Source organism: Marmota monax, unplaced genomic scaffold (assembly GCF_021218885.2).
Source record: "Marmota monax isolate L192 unplaced genomic scaffold, Marmota_monax_Labrador192_F-V1.1 WCK01_AAM20220418_F8-fsc00153, whole genome shotgun sequence".
Classification (NCBI taxonomy): domain Eukaryota; kingdom Metazoa; phylum Chordata; class Mammalia; order Rodentia; family Sciuridae; genus Marmota; species Marmota monax.
Window position 1 is genome coordinate 4,161,219 of NW_026692146.1, and position 22,878 is coordinate 4,184,096.

Here is a 22,878-nt window from a genome sequence, read left to right on the forward strand (position 1 = left end):
CTTTAGTCCATAAAAGGCCTGAAGTGAACAACATATCAATAATGATTTTAATCTTCTGTGCTGAGGTCTAGAACTCTACCAGTAATTTTCAGATTGAAGTTATATAAAAATAAAATTTAACTAGCCACTTCATAATATTTACTATCACTAGTAGAAAAAAATGGCATTAGCTTAATATTAGTCAGAAAATAGTTCAATTAATAACAAAACAGTTCAATTAATTTTCCAATGCAAAATATCTTATGTTAAAAGAGAAACTAAGGGGCTGGTGTTGAGGCTCAGTGGTAGAGTACCTGCCTAGCATGTGTGAGGCCCTGGGTTTGATTCTCAGCACCGCATATAAATACATAAAATAAAGGTCTTAAAAAAAAAAAAAGAGAGAGAGAGAGAAAAACTAAGATGTTTGCATAGTCACATACAGATACTTTCAATGCAATAAAATTTAATAAAATATTGTAAGACGTTTGTTAATGTTAAAGTTATTTACATGTATCAGTACAGTTATACACTTCAATTATACTTAAGTAAAAAAAAAATGGCATTTTAGTTTTTCCTTTATCACAAGACTACACAGATTAGAAATTTTAAAAGTAATGGGTTTCAGTACACGCCTGTAATTTCAGCTATTCCAGAGGCTGAGGCAGGAGAATCCCAAATTCAAGACCAGCCTCAAGAACTTAGAGATTCTATCTCAAAATAAAAAAGGCTGGGGATATAGCTCAGTGGTAGAGCACCACTAGGTTCAATCCCCAGTATTGAAAGGAAGGAAGGAAGGGATGGAGGGAAGGAGGGAGGGGAACAGAACAGAATGGGAAAGTAGCCCACAAAATATAAGACAAATCATCAGAAAAGAAAAACCCTAAACTGACTTATCATTTGGCAAAATAAGCTATTATGATGATGTCCATTTTTCACAGACTTTGAGATGTTAAGCAACTTGCCTAAATCACCCAGCAAATAATTAGACTCAGTCTAAATCCAAAACCCCTGATCTTTAAACTATCAAGATGAATTATTCTCTAGAATTATTATCTGCTACCATAATATCTGGGGGAAAAAAGTTTATGATAATTACAGAGTTCTAATTGTTTACAAGATGCTGAAATAGCACCAATTATATATGATTTTTCTCCTTAAAATTTTTTCTCTGGTTTCATTACAGTACAAATAAATAGGTGCTGGCACATGAAACAGCTTCAAGCATACAGTGTTATACCCAAGTTAATTCCCACACTAGTCAAAAAGTCCGAAATGAACTGCTTAGCTAAAACACTGGAAATTAAACAATACTTAACACTATAACGGATTCTAAAATTGCATGAATCCATTACCCTTTCCTCTTAAACATCATGAAGTATTGAAATCTTTTCAGATACACAATAGTTTGTGTAATAGTTTGTGTAACAGTTTGTATAACATATCACAATTACAGTAACTTAAGCTGTAAGAGATAAAGTGAAAATTTCTATATTTAATGTGAATGCCTATAAGTTAAAAGCAAATTTAATCAGTATAAGAAAATGTCGTACACAAAAACTTCTCAGTAATTTCAAGGAATTTTTAGGAACTGACCACACAGATTATTATACCTAATTCACTTACAGGGTGTACTTCTTAGATATAATTCTATCAATAGCACCGCTTTTATACTACACCACAATTAAGTTTATCTTCAGATCATGACTTTCACACAGTAAATAAAGTCCACAATCACTGCATAAAATATCACTTTTTCATATTTGGATTCTTTCTCCAAACCATATAGTATCCCAAAATTTCTTTCTAACCCCGAATCTCAAGAGTTTCAAGGAACGCCACAATCTCATATTGAAATAGCATCTTCCAAAGACTTTTATATAAAACACTGGTTGCCATTCCTCCTTCAGATATTCTGCACACACACAAAAAAAAAGAATCCATAACCAGATAAATTCCATAAATTATAGGATAACCTACAATATTTTAAAGTTAAATTTTATTGAAAAGTTTCTCAAACTTATCTGACTATATAAACCTCCCCACTCCTCACACACACAAAGTGTCTTTCAATATCCCATGGATTTACAGAACACATTTTGAAACTAGGAAGAAGCTAGATGAAGAAGTCCTATTACTAAAACAGAAGCAAAAATTCAATACAGAATTAAGGGGCAAAAAAGTGAATTGGAAATGGGGAGCCAAATCTCCATGCCTCCTGTTATTATGAAGCCAAAATGCCACTCTTCCATATAGTGCATATAAAGGAATACTATAACAGGAAGAAAGGATCAGCCAACAGAAAACTGGTCATTCTCTACCTATTGACCAGAAAACCAGGTAGAAATTATGAAGAGGAAATGTGGAGAAGCTATCTAGGAAGTCCTGATCAGCATTAATTGAAAGAAAAGGAAATCTTCTAAATCTGGAAAGGAGTTTTACATTCAATGTAAAAGGGACGCTCACACTAATGCCTGGAATAACATTTAGTTATAGTGTGGGCCATTAAAAATATTATGGAAAGAATTTCTTGATTCATCAAGATATGGAAAAAGCAGTTGAGCAATTCATGGTCTTTAATACTTAAAACTTGAGTCACTCTGCCTAGCAGTTCCATGATAATTAAAAAAAAAGCTATGAAACTAGCAAATCCTCACCTACATCTATACTAGAGTTAATCTGGGATTAATAGGAAAACACACCAAGAAACTACTACTATTGTTTATAGGTCATATGGTTATGACCAATGAAAGTCAATATTCATTAGCCAAAATAGAAAAGGAAAATTACAAAGGAGTGATGTTAAGTCTATCTAGTAAATTCTTCTAAATTAAAAATACACAATCATTCACAAGTCAGACTGAAGCAGCAACTCAGGAATACAGTTTATATTGATTCTCATTCTTTCCCCTTTCTGTTTTCCCCTTTACCTCTTGTCTCCATTCCTTTTCCCCTCCTGTTTCAGTGTTATCCAAGTTATTGGGTCCCTACCTACACTTTTTTTTTTTTTTTTTTTTGGGGGGGGGGGGTACTGAGATTTGAATTCAGGGGCATTCAACCACTGAGCTACATCCCCAGCCCTATTTTGTATTCTAGACAGATGGTATCACTGAGTTGCTTAGCACCTCACCTTTGCTGAGGCTGGCTTTGAATTCTCAATCCTCCTACCTCAGCCTCCTGAGCTGCTGGGATTATAGGCATGTGCCACCGCACCCAGCCCTACACTCCTTTCCTTTATTCAACTCATCTGTCACTAATCTATCATGTGTCCTCTTTGAAGAAAAAAGAAAAACCTATGATATTTTCACTGCTAAATAATCAACATGATATAGCTTCATCTACCCTATCATATTCAACACACACACACACACACACACACACACACAGGTTTGAACCCAGGGGTGCTCTATCACTGAGCTATACCCCCAGCCCCTTTTGTTTTTGAGATAGGGTCTCACTAAATTGTCAGGGCTGGCCTCAAATTTGCAATCCTCCAGCCTCAGCCTCCCCAGTACCTGAGATTACAGGTTTGTGCCACCACACTGGCTCAAACTCAATCTACAATGAGAAATACAAGAAAACACAAGTGTATTACATAACAATACTTATTCTATGAGCTTAATATTTCCAACTAGTCTATTTAATTTTTAAGTGCTGGTTAGACTTAGTAAATTAATTCTAAAACTTCACAATCAGTAGGATGAAAAATAAAGAGTTTTATACAGAACAAACTGGCAATAAATGTACCAAAATCAGGGCTGGGGGCTGTAGCTCAGTGGTAGAGAGCTTACCTAGCACATGTGAGGCAATGGGTTCCATCCTCAGCACCACATAAAAATAAATAAAATAAAGGTATTGTGTCCATCTACAACTAAAAATATTTTTTTTAAGTACCAATAGGGAAAAAGTTTTGGAAAAAACTTTTTGCCAAAGAGTAGTACAGTAAAATACTAATTTGTGCCTAAAGTAGCCTGGGCTGACTATGTAATAGCAACAAGTCCTAAGATGCATAGCACATTTCATAAAATTTCCAACATATTATGGCATTTGCTAAGATATGACTTAAATTTCCATAAGAAACAACTATATTTCTAAAATTCTTAAAGTGTTAATCCTGACATCCTGTTCTCATTCATAAAACAATATACTTAAAAGAAAAAGTGATGTTCCTTAAAATAATTACTAATAAATGTCTCAATTTGTTGCAGTAACCAATACCATTTAGCAACTACCTCTAAGAATTATTTGAGAGAGAATATAATAAGTCACCCCCTACTTGTTGAACATGTTCCTGCCATGTGCCAGAATTGTGTTGGATAAAATAATTGTATTCACTCTTACAATAACTAGATAACTAGTATAAAGGATGTAAGTGTACAATCTGTTTCTGAAGATATTTATATGATCCTAATTGAGAATTTACATAAAAATAAATTGATCATCTGTATTCAATTAATGTCTTGATAATTTGATATGGTTAATAAATTCTACTCAGGAAAGCTAACAGTAAAGAACAGCAGACACAAAGAATAAAATACCCTAGACATTTAGATCCTTCTAAGCAAGTCACAATTTACCTCACTCAATTAACCCACACATGAAAAAAATGTAAATAAGCTTTACAACTACTTTCATAAAAGAAAATGTTGGGGCTGGGGTGGTAGTTCAGTGGTAGAGCACTTGCCTAGCATGTGTAAAGCACTGGGTTTGATTCTTAGCACCACATAAAAATAAAAGTCCATCAACAACTAAAAATATATTTTCAAAAGGGAAATGTTTACACGATAGTACTTGCCTATGTGCCTGAGTGACAAGTTTATCAATCATTTATTCTCTGTGTAGCACACATAAAATATGAATAAGCTATAAAATTGTTTAATGATTATTTGCATAAAATGTAATGATTGTTTGCATAAAAGATCAGAAAGCATCAAAAAAATTATCCACATACAGCCCTGCAAATTTTTGTCATATGAAATATTATCTTATATCTATTTTTTAAGTAAACTGGTAAAGAATTCTCTAAAATTCCAATTTCCCATTTCAAAGTAGATGACAGCCAATTCAATAAATAATGAACTCATACAGTCATCAAATTAGTATACAACACTGAAGTTATTTTTACTTCTATAAATTTACTGTAACTATTCTAGAATTATACTACTAACTTCAAAACTACCACTTTATAAACAAACATACAAACTATAATCAACAGTTTAGAAAACATAGGAGATAAAAACATTGTCTTTCAAATCATACTGCCTATAACTGGAAAATATTATTATTAAATTTAAAAAGTTATCTATGATCTTAAGGTGCTTTTATCCCCATTCACCAGTACTCTTCAGCTTAATCCCCTCTTCCTCCCTCCTTTTCTACTTATTTCTTCCTTCAAGCCATAGGTACCAAAAGCAAGGAATGCTATCAAATAAAAACAACATGTCTGACTTTGAATTGTCAGTTTTGTTACTGTCATGATACTGTTATGAACAAAACATTAATTGTACCAATATAAAAGTAAAATGAACCATAACTAGGAATAAATGAAATCAATGGAAATGAGGCATTCGTTAAAATCTTGGCTGACTCCTTTTTTTTATTTATTTATTGGGGGGGGGGGGAGTTGTAGATGGACAGCATGCTTTTATTTTATTTATTTATAGTTTTATGTGGTGCTAAGGATTGAACCTAGAACCTTGCACATGCTAGGCAAGTGCTTTGCTACTGAGCTACAGCCCCAGCCCCAGCTGACTCCATTTTTAAAAGTAACCAATTATCAGCATAAACTCAAGAGTATCTAGGTAGTACTTGCATAAATATAAATAACAAACACAAATATTTAGTACACAATACACAGTATTTAACTATACTATTCTCCTGCTGCAATTACTTTAAAGATTTAAAGACCTAATATTTTTCAAATTATTAAAATCAAACTAAAAATGATATATAAGGCAAATCTAAATTATCAAATTTAACCCAAACAATAATCCCTTGCAGATTCCATCAGATATCAATATTAATAATAATAATAATGTTCTAAAAAATCAAATTGAGACAAATTCACAATCTGGAAATTTCCTTAGTCTAAATTGTTTTCTATATAATGTTAGGTAATGCAAATAACATAGATGATTTCCCAAAAATGTAATCAATTTATACATGAAGTATGGCTCATTTATTTTAATTCTTGGATGAAAAATAATGTCATTCTTAACCTAAATTCCCCAATAACTTAAGGATAGTAAATACTACCACGATACATCCCCACAGCTCTTCCATTCTTTTTTATTCTTTCTTTCTTATTCTTCACTCAATATTCTGTGGTTTATATCCACCATTTTCAAGACCTCATACTCCAACTGGAGATATAACTCTGTGGTAGAGCATTTGCCTAGCATGTTAAGGCCATAGGTTGTACTCCCAGCCTCGCCAAAAAAAAAAAAAAAAAAAAAAACTGTTGAGACTTATCAGACACTGCCTAACCCTATACAAAATAATTCCTTAAAAAGTCTATTCTCAGGCTGGGGTTGTAGCATAGTGATAGAGCGCTTGCCTGGCACATGTGAGGCACTGGGTTTAATCTTCAGCATCACATAAAAATAAATTAATAAAGGTTATTTTACATTTTTTTTAATTCTATTCCCTTGATCTCTAAGTACTGAAAAACAATGATAGTTTAAGAAACTGTACAGTTTGTTATAAGACTTCTAAAAAGAAAAGCTGTGAAGGATACAACTAAAATAACTATCAATTGTGATAAGTCCTGGTTAGAATTACTTTAGGGATCTTAATAAAAATATAAGGTATTTGGCTAAATATTTGTTTTTTGTTTTTTCACTTTTTTGGCTTAAGTAACTATATAAGCAACAGTGCTTTCTATGCATACAGAAGAAACAACATCCAAGAAAATATACTTAATGGAAAGACATAAGTTAACAATACAGCAAAATATCTCAAAGCACAAAGCTTTGAGATATAAATCAGAAGTAGAAGGAGAACATTTCTCTTTTATCATAAATTATATAAAATTATATTTTCCACTGCTACACATAAAGACTTTTCCCACTATTTTGCAAATGAGAAAGGATGTTAAATGACAATCACAATCACAGACTAGAGTGTCACTATAAAATCATAATTTCAAAACTCAAACTATAAAAATACCAAAACCTTCATGGAGGGGGAGAGGTGGAGATACTGGCACACACCTATAATCCCAGCCATCAGTCTGCTGAGGCAGGAGGATAGCAAGTTCAAGGCCAGTCTTGGCAATTTAATGAGACAGCATCTCAAAACTAAAAATTTTTTTTAAAAATGGGCAGGGTGATGTTCCTCAGGGATAAAAGCACCCCTAGGCTCTATTTCCAGTATCACAAAAAATAAACCAATAAATAAAAGTACCAAGACCTTAGTGTTCGAAAATCAAACACTATAGAACTCCTAAAATTCAGGAAACATGAGAAACCACACATGCTTTATAAAATATTTTACTCTATACATTAAACACACACACACACACACACACCCCAAAACCAGCACTCTTGAGAGAGCAGTTTCTTGAAAGATTAGTTTAGATTTCTTACATTTCCAGTATGACTATGGTGGCCTATTTTTTTTTTTAAATCATCCCATTCACATATTTTTTAAAACCTCATGACATCATGTTGCTATAAATCTTTTAATACTCGCAAATTTGATAATTACAATTATTATATGTTAGGCATTCTTGAATCAGTGGTTGACCTAAGAAACTAATTTTGAATAAATTTCAAATTAAAAAAAGAAAAGAAAAGAAACAATCAGCCCTTGACTTTTACTTCAGGAAAATAAAGTATCACTTGGGAACAAGGATATTTTGGCATAAAAACTTTTCAATAAAAAAAAAAAAAAAAAAAAAAAAACATCTTTGCAACCAACTAATATTACTAGTACTCCAGAGGTACAAAATGCTAGTTGGCCAAAAATCTTTCCAAAGCCAATGCATACCACTATATATGGACTGGGCAATGATCACCGCAGTCGGGTCAGACTGCACCCATATATAACATGAGAGGCTGAAGAATTTCAGCCAAGCCTTGAAGCTTGAAGGTCACATGGAGGGATAGCTCACAGAGCATCAATGATCAATTCCACTACAAGAAGTCTTCCAAATCACATCTATATTTAGAAGACTGGAACCAAAAGACTAACAGTTTAGACTGAAACTCAGAGTAAAGTCTTCAGGTGGTAGCTTTCCCCATTCTCCATCAACAAATTTTTTTAAGTATTTGTCAAGTCATCTTTTTGAATGTAACAATTTTTTTTAAAGCCCATGTTTAGCTTGTGCTTTGCTTGCACTATATGGAGATGAAATGAAACACACTGCTCAGCACCTTCACGGTTCTGTTGTCCTAGGATAAACAGATATTTCAATATCTCCTCCCATTTCAAGAGTGATTTCCAAAGTCTGGGAAGGAATGTTTCCACCCACAAATACCTTTCAATTGAATGGCTGTCATACTGCCATGGATAAGGCAACACTGAACAATAATCCATTTTTGCCCATCCCAAATTTATTTTAAATCTCTTACTGCTGACCTAAAAACCTAAGTTCTTCATCACAATTTCCATAATAGGTAGGCCTTACATCAAGGCAACAATTGAGTAGAGTGGTCTTACTCTTGAAATAATATTTACCAAAAACCAGGGGAAAAAATCTTGAAAAACTAGTGTTTGATCTTTAATTATAAATATATATAATTTTTTCGTTACAGAGAGTTTACTCATAACTCTCCATAACAATTAAATCATAAAGCACAGCTAAAGATTGTTTTTTTTTTTAACTTACCCCATTCTAGGTATTCAAGAATGTTCTTCTCTCTTCTCAATGGAGAATTATTGCATTCATCATAAAGGCAGATGAGTATATCCAGTAAGGTCTCCACGCTGAAGCACTGCCCATTGGTCTGAGCCGGCCCATCCAAAATAAATTGCTCCAATTGCCTCAAACGCACTTCTCCGGACATGTTTGCTTCGATTTCTGTTGATTTGCTTCTAAATTGTTATTACAAGTTTGACTATTTACTATTTGAACCTAAATTTTAAAAGGTGTGGTTTTAGAAATAAACCACTTGTTATTCCAATAACTGTCATGCAATGCCGGTGCTGAATTAAACATCCAATACACCAGTAACCTCACTTAACTGAAACGTCTTCAATTACACCCATATACATATATTTGGAGGGTAAGTTATCATAAAATATATTTAATACATTTTAAATGAATAATACAATTAAATCGTATATTTAAATAAAATAATAATTAAACGAACTTGAGTCAACACTTCTTTAAAAAAAAAAAAAAACTCTTCTCCTTCATTCAAAATTCAATTCGTGCAACGTAATCCTGAAACGAATCCGGTTGCATCATTAATGAATAAAGTCCCCCTTTGCATCAGCAATTTACTCCCCGGGAAGAAAGGAAATAGAAAAGGGAGGAAAAAAACAGAATGTATAGAAGGGGGAGGGAAAACCAAAAATTCTGCTGCAAATCCTCCCAACCGCCACTTGGATAATGCATCAGCGGCAATTTCTCCAGCGGGAAAGGGAGGGGGCGAGGTCCCTGAAGCAGCTCTCCTCAGCGCCGAGCACGCCAAGTCTTGCCCGGAGGAGGCTTTTCCTTTCTCCTCCCGAGGTCCTTCTTTTTAAGGCTTTGCAGTTAGTCCTATTTCCAACTGATTCCGGCGAAAACTCTTCATTTTTTTCTCCGGGCTTCTCCCAGGGGCCTGACCGGCGGCACGGCCGGGATTAGGAAGGCGGGCTGCGGGCGGCTCTCCCACCCGGGCTCCGGGAGCAGCGGCTACTTGGCCGCCGGAGCCCGCTCCATGTCGGTGGTCGCTCGTGGGCCGGGCCGCGCCTGGCGGAGAGCCCGGTGTCCCCCGCACCCGGACCGCGGCCGCCGCGCCGGAACCTCCCGATGCCCCTGGGCGAGGGGGGTGCTCTTCTGGATTCAAAGGACACGGACAGCAGCAGCTGCGGCGTCGCGGGCGGCTCCAGCGGCTACTTCTCCCCCTTCTTCACACCCCTGGGTTAAGGGCATCTTTCCTTGGAGAGGAGGGAGGAGGCTGAGGCGCAGGAGGAGGGGTCCGTGCTGCTGGCGTGGAGACCAGAGGCTGCCGCAGCCCGGCTCCCAACCACTCCCTTCCTTTCCCTCCCAGCCTCCCCCGCCTTCCCGCTCCTCTCGCGCTCGCGCCCGGGGCTCCGCGAGGCCGCTCCAGTCGGCACCGCACGCAGCGGAGGCTCGCGGACGAGTCCGGATCCAATATGGCGGTCCCTGCCCGCGCCCCCGCGACACACGCGCGCACTCGCCCTCTCCCCGCCCCCGCCGGAGCCCCGCACGCAGCCGGGCGTTGTCCTGCGGCCCAGCCGAGTCGAGGCCCCGGAGGGGGCGCCGGCCACTGCACAAGCCTGAGGCGGGTGCTGAGGGCCGACTTGGCCCGCGAAGCTACGGCTGCCGCAGTGTGGAATGCAGGGAAACGGGAGGACTAGGGGAGGCCCAGGTGGCGGTGGCGGAGGAGGCTATGGAGACAGCATGACCGAGCCGAGCTGTGGAGCTGCGGCAGGACGCCGGCTGGGAACTGCGCCACCGCTGCCACGCCACTGGCCCCGGATCCCCGAGGCTTCTCCTACATATCGCAAATCCCAGCTACTTCCTCGTCCTGGGAGACGCCACCTGTCTCGCACATTTGCTCAGAAGATCTAGAAGCAGACGCCTTTCTGCTTCCAACAGCTCTGGAAAAGACCGTGCCTCTGACCACTCCTTACCTGTCCGTCCCTACTCCCGTCCCCCAAATTCGGTTTTTCCACAGTCGAGTCATAATTTATTGGGTGTCTGATTAAAGAATTTATGTCACTTCTCAGGACAAAAACATAACACTTATATGCGCTACCATCCAAGTGGTATTTTTGTGCGCGCCCGGCGCGCAAAGGAGAGAATTTCCCATCTCTATTTTCAAAAGTTTCCCAACGTGGAGCCTGGTGTTTTCTCCTCCGGAAATATTCTAGATGTTGCCTGTTTATCCTCAGCCAAGGTTACCGCCTACAGGGCTTTTAGCTAATGAAAGGAGTCAGGACAGTTCATCTCTGTTATCAAACCTATACCCCATTTGCACACACACAGATAAGCACACAAGCACACTTATGATCCAGTGGCACCACGCAGCAACTGGGCAGCAAAGGCAGTCACTGAAGAGCTAAATCACCTGATGCCTGTAGGGCCTTTCCAGGTTTTTGTGATCTTGGTTTGAAGAGAGCTCTCTACAAAATTCTCATGGAAGATCCCACATTTAAATTAATACCCCTAAACTAGGTCATTACATTTCCATTTTTCCTCTCAAATTTTCCATCTCTATGATCTTTCTCCTAAACACAATTATATTCTATTCCTTTTCACCCCCATTATCCATGTCAATGCCCACCATGCATCTTTTTTACCTTGATATTATGGAAGCCCAAAAAGAAGGAGAAATGAAGATCTAAACAAGAGTCCTAAAAATAAAGGCTAATAGAATTATGCAGTTTGCTGTGATTCACACAATATTGTGAATGTTTTGTGAAATCTACACTTGCCTGACTTAAATAAGGACAGCATTATTTTCAATGTGCTCTTGGCACATGAATATATTTAAATGTTCAGACTAGAAGTCAATCATTTCCAACCATGACATATTTATGTGTGTTGTTTAATTATAAAAGTAGAAAAGCAAAAAAGAAAAATTTAATTATAAACTAGATAATAATCAACATTTTGGTGTTTATAATTTGTTTTCCTAAAAAATGTTTCATAGTAAAGGACAGTTTTACCGCTTCTAGTTCAGTTACCAATGCATTATAAATGTCTTTGTAGGTAAACAAATATTCTTCAACAACATGATTTTTAATTGTGAAGCCATCACATTTTGACAATTTCAACTGACCATGAGATGCGGTAGTAAAAAAGTAATCAATTCCTTCTTCTGCATTTTCAAATACAATACACTAGTGAGCTGATTCCAAGATACTTATCCAACTTACAAATAACTATCAAGAAATTTAAAAAAGAACCAAAAACATTTTATGTCTCAATAAATACTCATTAACAAGGGAGGTATGAGATGTAGATACTTAGATACTTTCTCTATCTGTCTTTCTCTCTCATTCTGGGGGGGGGGGGGGGGTGCTGGCGCCACTAGGGAGGGACAGAACCCAGGGCCTCAGGCATGCCAGGCAAGCACTCTATCACATAGCCACATCCCCAGACCCAGATAAGCTTTTTTTTTTTACAAAAGAGTCGAGCTGCCAGATCTCTCTATTCTATTAGCACTTGGGTACCACACACAGTTCAGGGTATTGAAGTTTATTAAATAACCCTTTCCACATTATTTAGAGAACAAAGGGAAGAATTTATTTTTATTTTTTAAAAAAGCACAAAGAGAAGGAAGAGGTTGAACCCAATCAATTTTGCTTGAATAATTCAAGCTCAGAGACTTAATAATTAACTAGACACTAAACACATTGTGCTGGTGTTATTTTAAATGTTCCGGTTGAAGTGTGAACATGCTTGTTAATGAAACCGGTCTTAAGCCAAAGAAAGGCACAGCCCCAGTGGCCATACAGTGCTTGAAGTTACTCCCACAAAACACAGGAGTGTCACAGGCTGCCTGGCAGGGCATTCTTTGGGCAAAGAACCTGGAGGAGGTCTTCTTTGTGAAATTCTGCTTGGGGACCTACAGATTAAGTGTATACCACTGCAAACATCCAATTTGTTTGAAATAATCAGATAAAGTTTTATGAAGATGAGGGAATTAATCTGACCTTTCGGAAACGAGATATAACAGAAAAAAAAGTATAATGGAATAATAAGGCAGGACAGAAGTCAGTAAGCCTAGTCCCCAGTGCAGCCTTTCTTCAAGTAATCCTCCAATTCAAAGCTAAAACTAGGAAAATCTGTTCACCTGTAGTATGTGTAACAACCGGCTCCATTCTCACCTTGATATACCTTACTCCAAAATAAATATAGGTTCAACAATGGAGAGCAGGGCCAAAGCACAATGTTAAGATATAACTGGGCCTCCATATCTGAGAGTTCCACATTTACAGATCCAACCAATCACAGGTTGAAAATATTCAGAAATAAATTGATCTGTACTGAACATGAACTTTGGGGGTGGGGGAGGGTAGTATAGGGGATTGAACCCAGGGGCACCTAACCACTGATCCACATATCCATCCCTTTTTTAGATTTTATTTAGAGAAAGGATCTCACTAAGTTGCTTTAGGGCCTTGCTAAATTGCTGAGGTTGGCTTTGAACTCATGATCCTCCTGCCTCAGCCTCCCAAACCACTGGGATTACAGGCATGCACCATCACACCCAACCTGAACATGTACTTTTTTCTTGTCATTGTCACCTAAACAAAATAATATAACAACTATTTATATCTCATTTACATTTTATTAGGCATTAGAAGTAATTTAGAGATGATTTAAAGTATACAGGAGGATGTGCATAGATTATATGCAAATGTTACACCATTTTATATAAGGGACTTGAGCATCCTCAGATTGTGATAAAGGACAGGGGTTAGGGGTACAGGGAGCAGAAATCCTGGAACCAATCTCCAGCAGATACCAAGAAACAATGTATGGTAGCATTCAGGACATTTTGCTCCATCCCATTTGGTCCTGGCCAGCACATTCTGCCCCTGCAAAAGAATCATTCCTTTTAGTACCTTCCAAGGATAAAACAATTAGCAAATGCTAGTGCTCACTTCATTTCAGGCTGCTGACATGAATAATATCAACTGCAAAGACTTACATTATGAAAAAAAGAGACTTTCTAATTAGTAATTGCTTCCTCTACAGAACACACAATGTATAAAAAACTGCCTTGAGTAATTTTGAGCACACTACTTTCTTCAACCATCAAAACCATATGAAGTAGGAAAATTATTATCTCCAAATCATACATGAAAGAAGCCGAGGCTTAATGAGCTTAGATAAGTTGTAAAAGGTTACACAGGTAGCACATGATACAGGAGCTGGGAGTCAGTACTAGCCTGTTTCATGCTAGTGCCCAGGACTTTACCACTAAGCGATGGAGATCTGGAAGATCTGAGAAATTCTGTAAACCTAACTATTCCTTCTTGTTACAGCAAGGAAGAAGTGGGGTATAGTTACTAATTCACACATCTGGACATTAGAAATTGGCATTAGGGTAAAAGAAGGAAACACCTGATATCAGGGCTCAACAAAGAAAAGCAGAAATCACCTGTGTATTTAAAGCAGAGGAAACTTAATTCTGCCATATGATTACCCAGATGATGGTAGAGTTGAGGGGACACAGAGTTTGGCAGCATCAGGAAACTGCTATCATCCCTAGGCTGGTGGAAATTAAGCCCAAAACTAGTGGAAGTTGAAGCCATAAGAGAGATGCTATGGGTACTAGTAAAGTAGCCCTAGACAAATAGGGGAGGAGAAGCATCTTACCTCAAATGTCCCACCTTTTGCAGCTAACAGAGCCTCTGAATAGTCTGCTTGGGCCATCACTCAAGATTCAGGGCAGAGCAGACAATGGGTGAATAATGGCTGTACAGACACAGAGTTTTTTGATCTTACAAAAATGATTTTAAAGGGCTAAAGTTGTGGCTTAGCAGTAGAGCCCTGGCCTAGCATGTGCGAGGCTCAGTACCACGAACAAGCAAACAAACAACAAACAAACAAATAAATAAAGAGAAAGGCAGCAGAACACAACAGACACTAGTATGGCAATATGTAAATCAATGGATGTGTAACTGATGTGATTCTGCAATCTGTAAATGGGGTAAAAATGGGAGTTCATAACCCACTTAAATCAAAGTGTGAAATATGATATATCAAGAACTATGTAATGTTTTGAACAACCAACAATAAAAAATTTAAAAAAAAAACAAATAAAAAGGTGAATAAATTGTTAAAAACAAAAAAAATAAATAAATAAAGACATTGTATCCAACTACAACTTAAAAAATAATTTTAAAAACTGATAAGGGGCTAGAGGTATAGCTCAGAGGTAGATTGTGTACTTAACATGGTTCAATCTTCAGCACCAAACAAAACACAAAATTTTGATGAAACAAATGTTTTTACTTCTTTTAAAATATATATATATATATATATATATATATATATATATATATATATATATACATTTATGGGGCTGGGGCTGGGGCTCAGTGGTATAGAGCACTTGCCTAGCATGTGTAAGGCCCTGGGTTCGATCCTCAGCACCACATATAAATAAATATCAGTCCAGAAGTGGTGATGGAGGTGACATAACCAGGACCTACGAGCCAGCAGTCAAAGAAGTGAGAGTTGGAAGAATCCTGTTATGAAAATTCTGGAAATCTCTCTGGCCAAGGTTATCCGTGACTTCCACATTACCAAAGCTAATAGTCAATCCTCCATCCACATCTTATTTGACATTTTAACAGTATTTGATGGCAGCCGTCACTCCTCTTAATTCCAATACTTTTCTTCACTTTGACTTCTTCATTCTTCTGATTTTCTCCAACCTCACTTGCCATTCCTTCTTAGTCTCCTTTGCTTATAACATTGGAGTTTCCCAGGGCTCAGTGTTTAAATATTTTCTTCTATCTATACCCATTCCCTAATTGTTCTCAATTAGTCATAAGGGTTTGCTTTGGTTTGAATCTGAAAAACCCCCAAAAGCTCATGTATTGAAAGCTTGGTCTTCAGTGCGGCAGTGTTCAGAGGTGGACCCTTTGGAGGTGATTGGATCATGAGGACTCTGATCTCATCGATGATTAATCCTCTGATGGTTTCATAGCTTAGTGGGTTTCAGAGGAGCGGCTTTGTTATAAAAGCAAGCTCTCTTTCTCTGCTTTCTGGCAGCCCTGAGGTGAAGGGCTCTACTCTGCCATCTACTCCCTGCTATGATATTCTGCCCCATAGTGATAGGGCCAAGTGACCATGGACTGAAGCCTCTGAAACCACGAGGTTTCCTCCTGAGAAGCTGATTATCTCAGATATTTTGTCACAGTAACGGTAAAGTGACTGACCCAGGCTTATGATGATTTCAAAATCATGTAACAAATTCTTCAACACTCCTTCCATTGAAAGGTTGGGTCTATATCCCCTTACTATGAATCTAAAACAATCTTGGTGACTCACTTCTAATAAATAGAATGCAACAGAAATGATTATTATTGGTGGGGATGTGGTAACCGGGGATTGAACTCAGGGGCACTTCAACACTAAGCCACATTCCCCAGCCCTATTTTGTATTTTTTTTTTTAATTTAGGATCTCACTAAGTTGCTTAGTGCCTCACCTTTGCTGAGGTTGGCTTTGAACTCATGATCCTCCTGCCTCAGCCTCCCAAGCCACTGGGATTAAAGGTATGCACCACTGCACCGGGCCAGAAACAATTACTTAACATCCCAGGCTGGACCATAAAAGACCATGCAGCCTTAGCTTCTCCACTGGAACACTGTCAGTGGAACCCTGCACTGTCATGTAAGATATTCAATTGTTATCAGAAGTTCACTATCCCAAGTTTGCCATACTATCAGGAAGCTTGAGCCACATGTAGTCAATGTAGGTAGCATCAACTACAAGGCATGTGACTAAAGATGCCTCCAGATGATTCCAGTTCCAAGCTGCTAGGCCACCCAGCTAAGGCCCATGTCTTCCATGTCTTCCCAGCTGAGGCCCCAATCATGGTGGAGCAGAGAGAAGCTTTCATCACTGTGCCACTTCCAAATTTCAAATGCAAGGCTTCCCTGAATCTAATGAAAACATTATGTTAAGCTGTGAAATTTTGAGGTAATCTTTTATGTAGCATCAGTAACCAGAATAATATATAAATGCTGATAACTTCCAAATTTATATTTAGATCTGGACCTTTCCCTTGAACTCCAGGCTTCTCATTCTAACTGCCTAGTTAGCATCTTGTTTCAAGACAATATGGTCAAAATAGAAGTCTTTAACCTGCCCCCTGCAAAAATAAAGAAAAAAATAATTGATGAGTCTTCTCCAGAGTTCTCATTTACCCAGCACCTTACCCAGACTTTACTTTCTCACCCTCTACAACCTATCAGCAGATTCTGTCTACTCTATCTTGAAAGCTGGTGAAAATTCAAAGTATTTAATAATGAGAAGGGCATGGGCTCCAAACAATCCAAACAGACACTGATATGATCATTTAAACAGATGTGACCACTTCTCACTCACCTTACTCCTGCCTTCATACCCCAGCCCAGGATACTCCAATTGCTTTGTATTATATTTGGATAAAAATAAAAGTACTGCCATGGTCTGTAAGACCTTCCATGATCTGATTCCTGACCACCTCTCTGATTTCATCTCCTACCATGACCCGCCCTCCACCTCATTTCCCTCCAACAACAGGGTTCTCTAATACTCCACACTTCTGCTTCAGAGTTTGCAATTTGCCGTTATCTCTGCCTATAACATTCTTCTAAATTCTAGACACATAACTCCATTTGAGTCTCTTCAAAAACCTCACTCCAGCAGAGTACAGTGGCACATGCCTGTCATCCCAGCAGCTCAGGAAGCTGAGGCAAGAGGATTGCAAGTTCAAAGCCAGTCTCAGCAATTTAGCAAGGCCCTGAGCAACTCAGTGAGACCCTGTCTTTATTTTTTTTAATTTTTATTTATTTATTTATTTTTATTTCTTACATACATGACAATAGTGGAATGCATTACAACCACAATTATCCATTCACAGCACAATTTGTCGTAACCCTGTATATAAAGTACGTCATGCCAAATTATGCCATTATACATGAGCTCGAGACCCTGTCTTTAAATAAAATATAAAAAAGGACTGGGGATCTGCTTGAGTGATTAAGTGCCCCTGAGTTCAATCCCCTGTACAAAAAAAAGAAGAAAGAAAGAAAGAAAGAAAAAGAAAAAGAAACACAAAATTTAACTCCATCAGAGAGGGCTTTTCTACATGCACTATGACCAGCCACATTCCTCCATACTGTCATTCTCTGTACCCTTATCCTGCTTTTTCATAGCATGTGCCTGTATGGCATTATGGATTTCTGTTTGTTTATTTCTTGAATTTCTCAACTAAAATTCAAACTCTGTGAAGGTAGAACAGCTATGCAGTTCACCCAGCACCTAGGACCAGTGACCATGCTCTGCCTCTCTTGGGATTTGTCTGTGGTATGGAAACTCCCTCAGAGAACCAGGAGCTCGTCCTGTTTTTTCTTTATCCAAGAAGATTTGACCCGTTGTTGAGTTGCCTCCTAAAGGGTGTTTGTGTGTGTTTTCTAGTATGGGAAGATCAAGGCCAGAGCCTCGTGCATGCTAGTGGTAGTGCTCTACCACTGAGGTATACACCCAGCTCCAGAAGGTTTATTACATAAAATATTAGTGCTATCACCTTTCCAGGAGCTCGTTGATGACTGGTTAAGCCAAGTGTCCCCACAAAAGTGGTCTTTAGAAACCTAACATTACAATGTCCTGCAAGTTCCTAAGACATAAAAAGACAAATATATTTTTATTAAAGGAAGGTACAGGAGTTTGTATGAAAATTTAAATATTAGAGGAAGAAAAAAAAATTATTATTGCAGTAATAGTGATAGAACCCAGGGCCTAGCATATACTTTGCCACTGAACTTCATCCCCAGTCTGTATGTGTGTGTGTGTGTGTGTGTGTAAATTAAGATTGGGGAAAGCAGGATGTTGGCAATAGCCACCAAGCAACAATGACAACAGCTAACATGTATCAAGCACCTTCTATCCCAAGCAACTAAGGCTTTACATTCATTGGTTCCTCTTTAAAATCCTATAGGGTAGAAACTACAATTATTTACATATGAAAAAAAAAGAGAACTAGAGTTTTTTGTTTGTTTTGGTAACAGGGATTGAGGAGGGGTTGAATCCAGGGCCACTTGACCAATGAGCCATATCCCCAGCCCATTTTTTAATTTTTTAAATTTTAAGACAGGGTTAGGTCACTAAGTTGCTCAAGGCCTTGCTAAATTGCTGAGACTGACCTTGAACTCGAAATCTGATTGCCTACTGAGCTGCTGGGATTACAGGTGTGTACCACAGTGTCCCGCTTAAATCATTTTTCTAAGGTTATAAAGCTGATAAGCGGTAAGATCAGAATTCCAACCCATATGGGATTAATTCTAAAGTTTAAGCACTTGTCTGTTGGTAGATGAATGAACAGAGAAATTGTGATACATGTACACAATGGAATACTACTCAGCCACAAAAAGAATGAGGTTCTGCCATTAACAAGATGGATGGAACAGGAGATCTCTGTGTTAAGTGAAATAAAGTAGGCACAGAAAGACAAGTATCACCCTTATCTGACTCATGTGGAATCTAAAAAAGTTGATCTCTTAGAAGTTGATAATAAAAAGGGAGTATTAATCTCTTAGAAGTTGAAAGTAAAAAGAGAGGATTGGGGGAGGGGTAAATACTAAGTTATATTTAGGAGCAAGAACCTCTAATGTGCTATTAGTAGTGTGCAATATAATGATAGCAGTTATGCACTATATATTTCAAAAAGCTAGAAGAAACTATTCTGGATGTTTTTACCATAAGTAAATGATACATGTTTGAGGAAATAAATAGTTTAAACTAATTTTACAGGGGGAGATATATTGGGGATTGAACCCAGAGACACCTAACCACTGAGCCACATCCCCAATACTTTTTTATTTTTTATTTTGAAACAGGGTCTTGCTAAGTTGTTTAGGGTCTTGCAAAGTTGCTGAGACTGGCTTGGAACTTGCACTTCTCCTGCCTCAGCCTCCTGAGTCATTGGAATTATATGTGTAAGCCACTCTGCCTGGCTTTAAACTGATTTAAAACATTGTATAATGTATACATGTATCAAAGTGTCACCTGTATAATTTTTATGTTTTTACTGTCAGTTAAAAATAATTTAAATAAAAACTAATAAAGGTATAGTTTGCATTCTGGACTAATTTTCTAACCTACTTCATAGCAAGGTAAGAAAAGCTAATATCATAACTAGATATGATTCATAACTGGGCTATGCTGTATTGTCTAACCAATCAAATGACTTAACTATAACCTTGAAGCATAGAAGACATTTTTCAACAGAGATGTTTATCAGTTGTTTTCCTGATTAGAGATGAGCAAATCAAAGAAAACAGTTTTATTTAAAAGGATTTATTTCATATATACTAAAAAAAAACTACTATTATTTGTCCAAAATCAGACAAAGAGAGATTGTCGAGTTTTAATCTCTGAAGATCTCAGAAACAATCATTTCAATCTGATTCTAACAGCCATCTCTCTTGAATGGTTCAGAAACCACCTGCCAGAAGGTAAAGGGACCAGAACAGATGCTCTCTCCAGGCCCCATTCAGCCGTAAGATTCAGTGCTTCCACACCAGTATGGGGGACTAATTAAACTCACAGTCATATGGTGGAGCTAGCATTTATGTTTTAGAACAGACTGTGACCTCTGTCTGACCCAGAGGATAGCAGCATCAGCATTTACAAGCCAAATGAAATAAGGCACTGTCAGCAATGTTTCTTACAATGAGAAATATAATAATAATAATAATAATAATAATAATAAGAAGAAGAAGAAGAAGAAGAAGAAGAAGAAGAAGCACCAAGACATAACTCAGGAATAGGCTAGTATCAAAAGCACCCCTGTCATGAGGTCCCAAGGAAAGTGAAAATTCAGTCTGAGATCTGTTTTGGGAGGTGAAAGGGTCTGGGGATTGAACCCAGGGGCACTCAACCACTGAGCCACATCCCCAGCCCTCTTTTATATTTTATTTAGAGATAGGGTCTCGTTGAGTTGCTCAGGACCTCACTAAATTTCTGCAGCTGGTTTTGAACTTGTGATCCACCTGCCTCAGCCTCTTGAACTGCTGGGATTACAGGCGTGCACCAACATGCCCAGACAGTCTGAGATCTTAAGAGGGACTTTCCTCAAGTAAGAAAGGTCCCCAGTATTGTAGACTACAAAGAAAAATCCATGCAGAAGACAAGAAGTAACAAAGTAATAAAACTTGGGACCTCATTCCAACCACTTCTTTAGATATTAACATGACATAGATCAGGATTAAAAGCTAGAAAGCAATATATCAAGGAATGACATTATAATACAAAAATTAAATATTTTTCTTCACTATAACATTAGTGTGTTAGTCAGCTTTACTTTAGTATAACAAATACCCAAGATAATCAACTTATAAAGGGAAATTATTTATTTTGGCTCACAGTTTTGGAGGTTTTTATTCCATGGATGGTGGCCCTGTTGATTTAAGCCCATGGTATAACATCATGTTAGGAAAGTATGGCAGAGAAAAAACACTCACTTCCTGACCAGTAAATGAAAGAAAGGAAGAAGCAGGGTTGGGGTCCCACAATCTCCTTCAAAGCCATGCCCCAGTGACCTAAGACCCCCCTCTAGGTCCCACCTCTGAAAGTTTCTATAACTTCCCAATAGTTCCCCGCTAGAGAACAAGCTTTATCACATGAACCCCTGGGGGACACTTAAGATCCAAACTATAGCAATTAGGATTTCTGCTATTTGAAACAATGTGTTATCCCATACAAACAATTGTTTGCTAGTGTATTATTTTTTCTGAACCATCCATACCCTTTTGCTCATCCTGCTTTATAAAAAGGATATAATACAAAGTCCATGTATGAAGACTTGAACTGGGTGTCAATATACCTTATATACAGAGATATTAAAAACTGTCATATATATGTGTATTAAGAATTGTAATGCAAAAAAGTACATGTATAACGGCATAAATTGACATGAACATATTTTATATACAGGATACAAAAAATTGTGCCCTATATGTGTAATAAGGATTGTAATGCATTCCACTGTTTTCGTGTATTTAAAAAAAACTGGTTTGAGATCATGCAAAAACAAAAAAAAAGAAAAGGGTATAATATATTTAATGACTAGTCTCATTGTAAGATGTCATGTGTAACTGGGGAACAAATACTTTCTCTACATAAAAATAAATTGCCTAGGCAGTGATAAAACTATTAGCTAATCATTAACACGTACTAACCAGGCACTGGGTTTGATTCTCAGCACCACATATAAATAAATAAAAATAAAAGCCTATCAATGACTAAAATATATGTGTGTATATATATGAAATACTATTATAAATGTTGGTGAAATTTTATTGTTATATTGTGTACATGTATGAATATGTAACAACAAATCCCATCATTATGTATAACTGTAATGCACCAATTTAAAAAATGTGGAAAAAAATATTACTCCAGAAACATTAAAAAAATAAATACTATTATGATGTTTTAGTTCATTCATTAATTCATCAACAGGCACTTATCAAGCCCCCAACTTATATCAGAAATAGAGTACAAGGTATACAAGGATCATGTCCATATTTCATTATACATATACCCAAAGATATGTTTACAAATGTAAGCAAAAATATCATATTATTAATGTCCTTTTAATCAGAGGGGGAAGGTTGGTTGGTGATGAAGCAGAGAAATATCTTTGAGAAGCTATATGAGAATAAAGTACATGAAGAATAAGGTATGAGAATAAGATATAGGAGAATGTACCTTTTGGTAACCTTTAGATGACTTTTAGAACAGAGAAGATGAAAGAGGGGATTTACCCAACAGAGAGAAAAGAATAAGCCACTTTCTTTTCTGCGGGCAGCAAGCTGAGAAGAATCTGGCCCTCTAGAAAAGAAGATAGATATAGGCAACCAAATCCAAGCATAGCTAGACAACTCTAATGTGGGTAGTTTAATATTCAAGTGGCCCAATTCTATGAGGACAGGGCTAGACAGAGTCACTTCTTAGATAATCTAAGTATAGCTGTCAGGTAGGTGTCTTGTTATA

At 37.5% G+C, this 22,878-nt stretch overlaps 1 protein-coding gene across 13 annotated transcripts in view; it reads right to left on the minus strand.

The window, feature by feature from the left end:
• The window catches only part of Cdc42bpa (CDC42 binding protein kinase alpha), a 297,181-nt gene extending 287,321 nt beyond the window's left edge, over nucleotides 1-9,860 (minus strand). For all 13 annotated transcript variants that reach the window (XM_046419709.2, XM_058571920.1, XM_058571914.1 and 10 more), the window contains exon 1: nucleotides 8,807-9,860. In XM_046419709.2, coding sequence (XP_046275665.1) covers nucleotides 8,807-8,984 — 178 coding nt within the window. In that variant the 5' untranslated portion in view covers nucleotides 8,985-9,860. The remainder of the gene's footprint in view (nucleotides 1-8,806) is intronic.
• Between the last annotated feature and the right edge of the window lie 13,018 nt (nucleotides 9,861-22,878).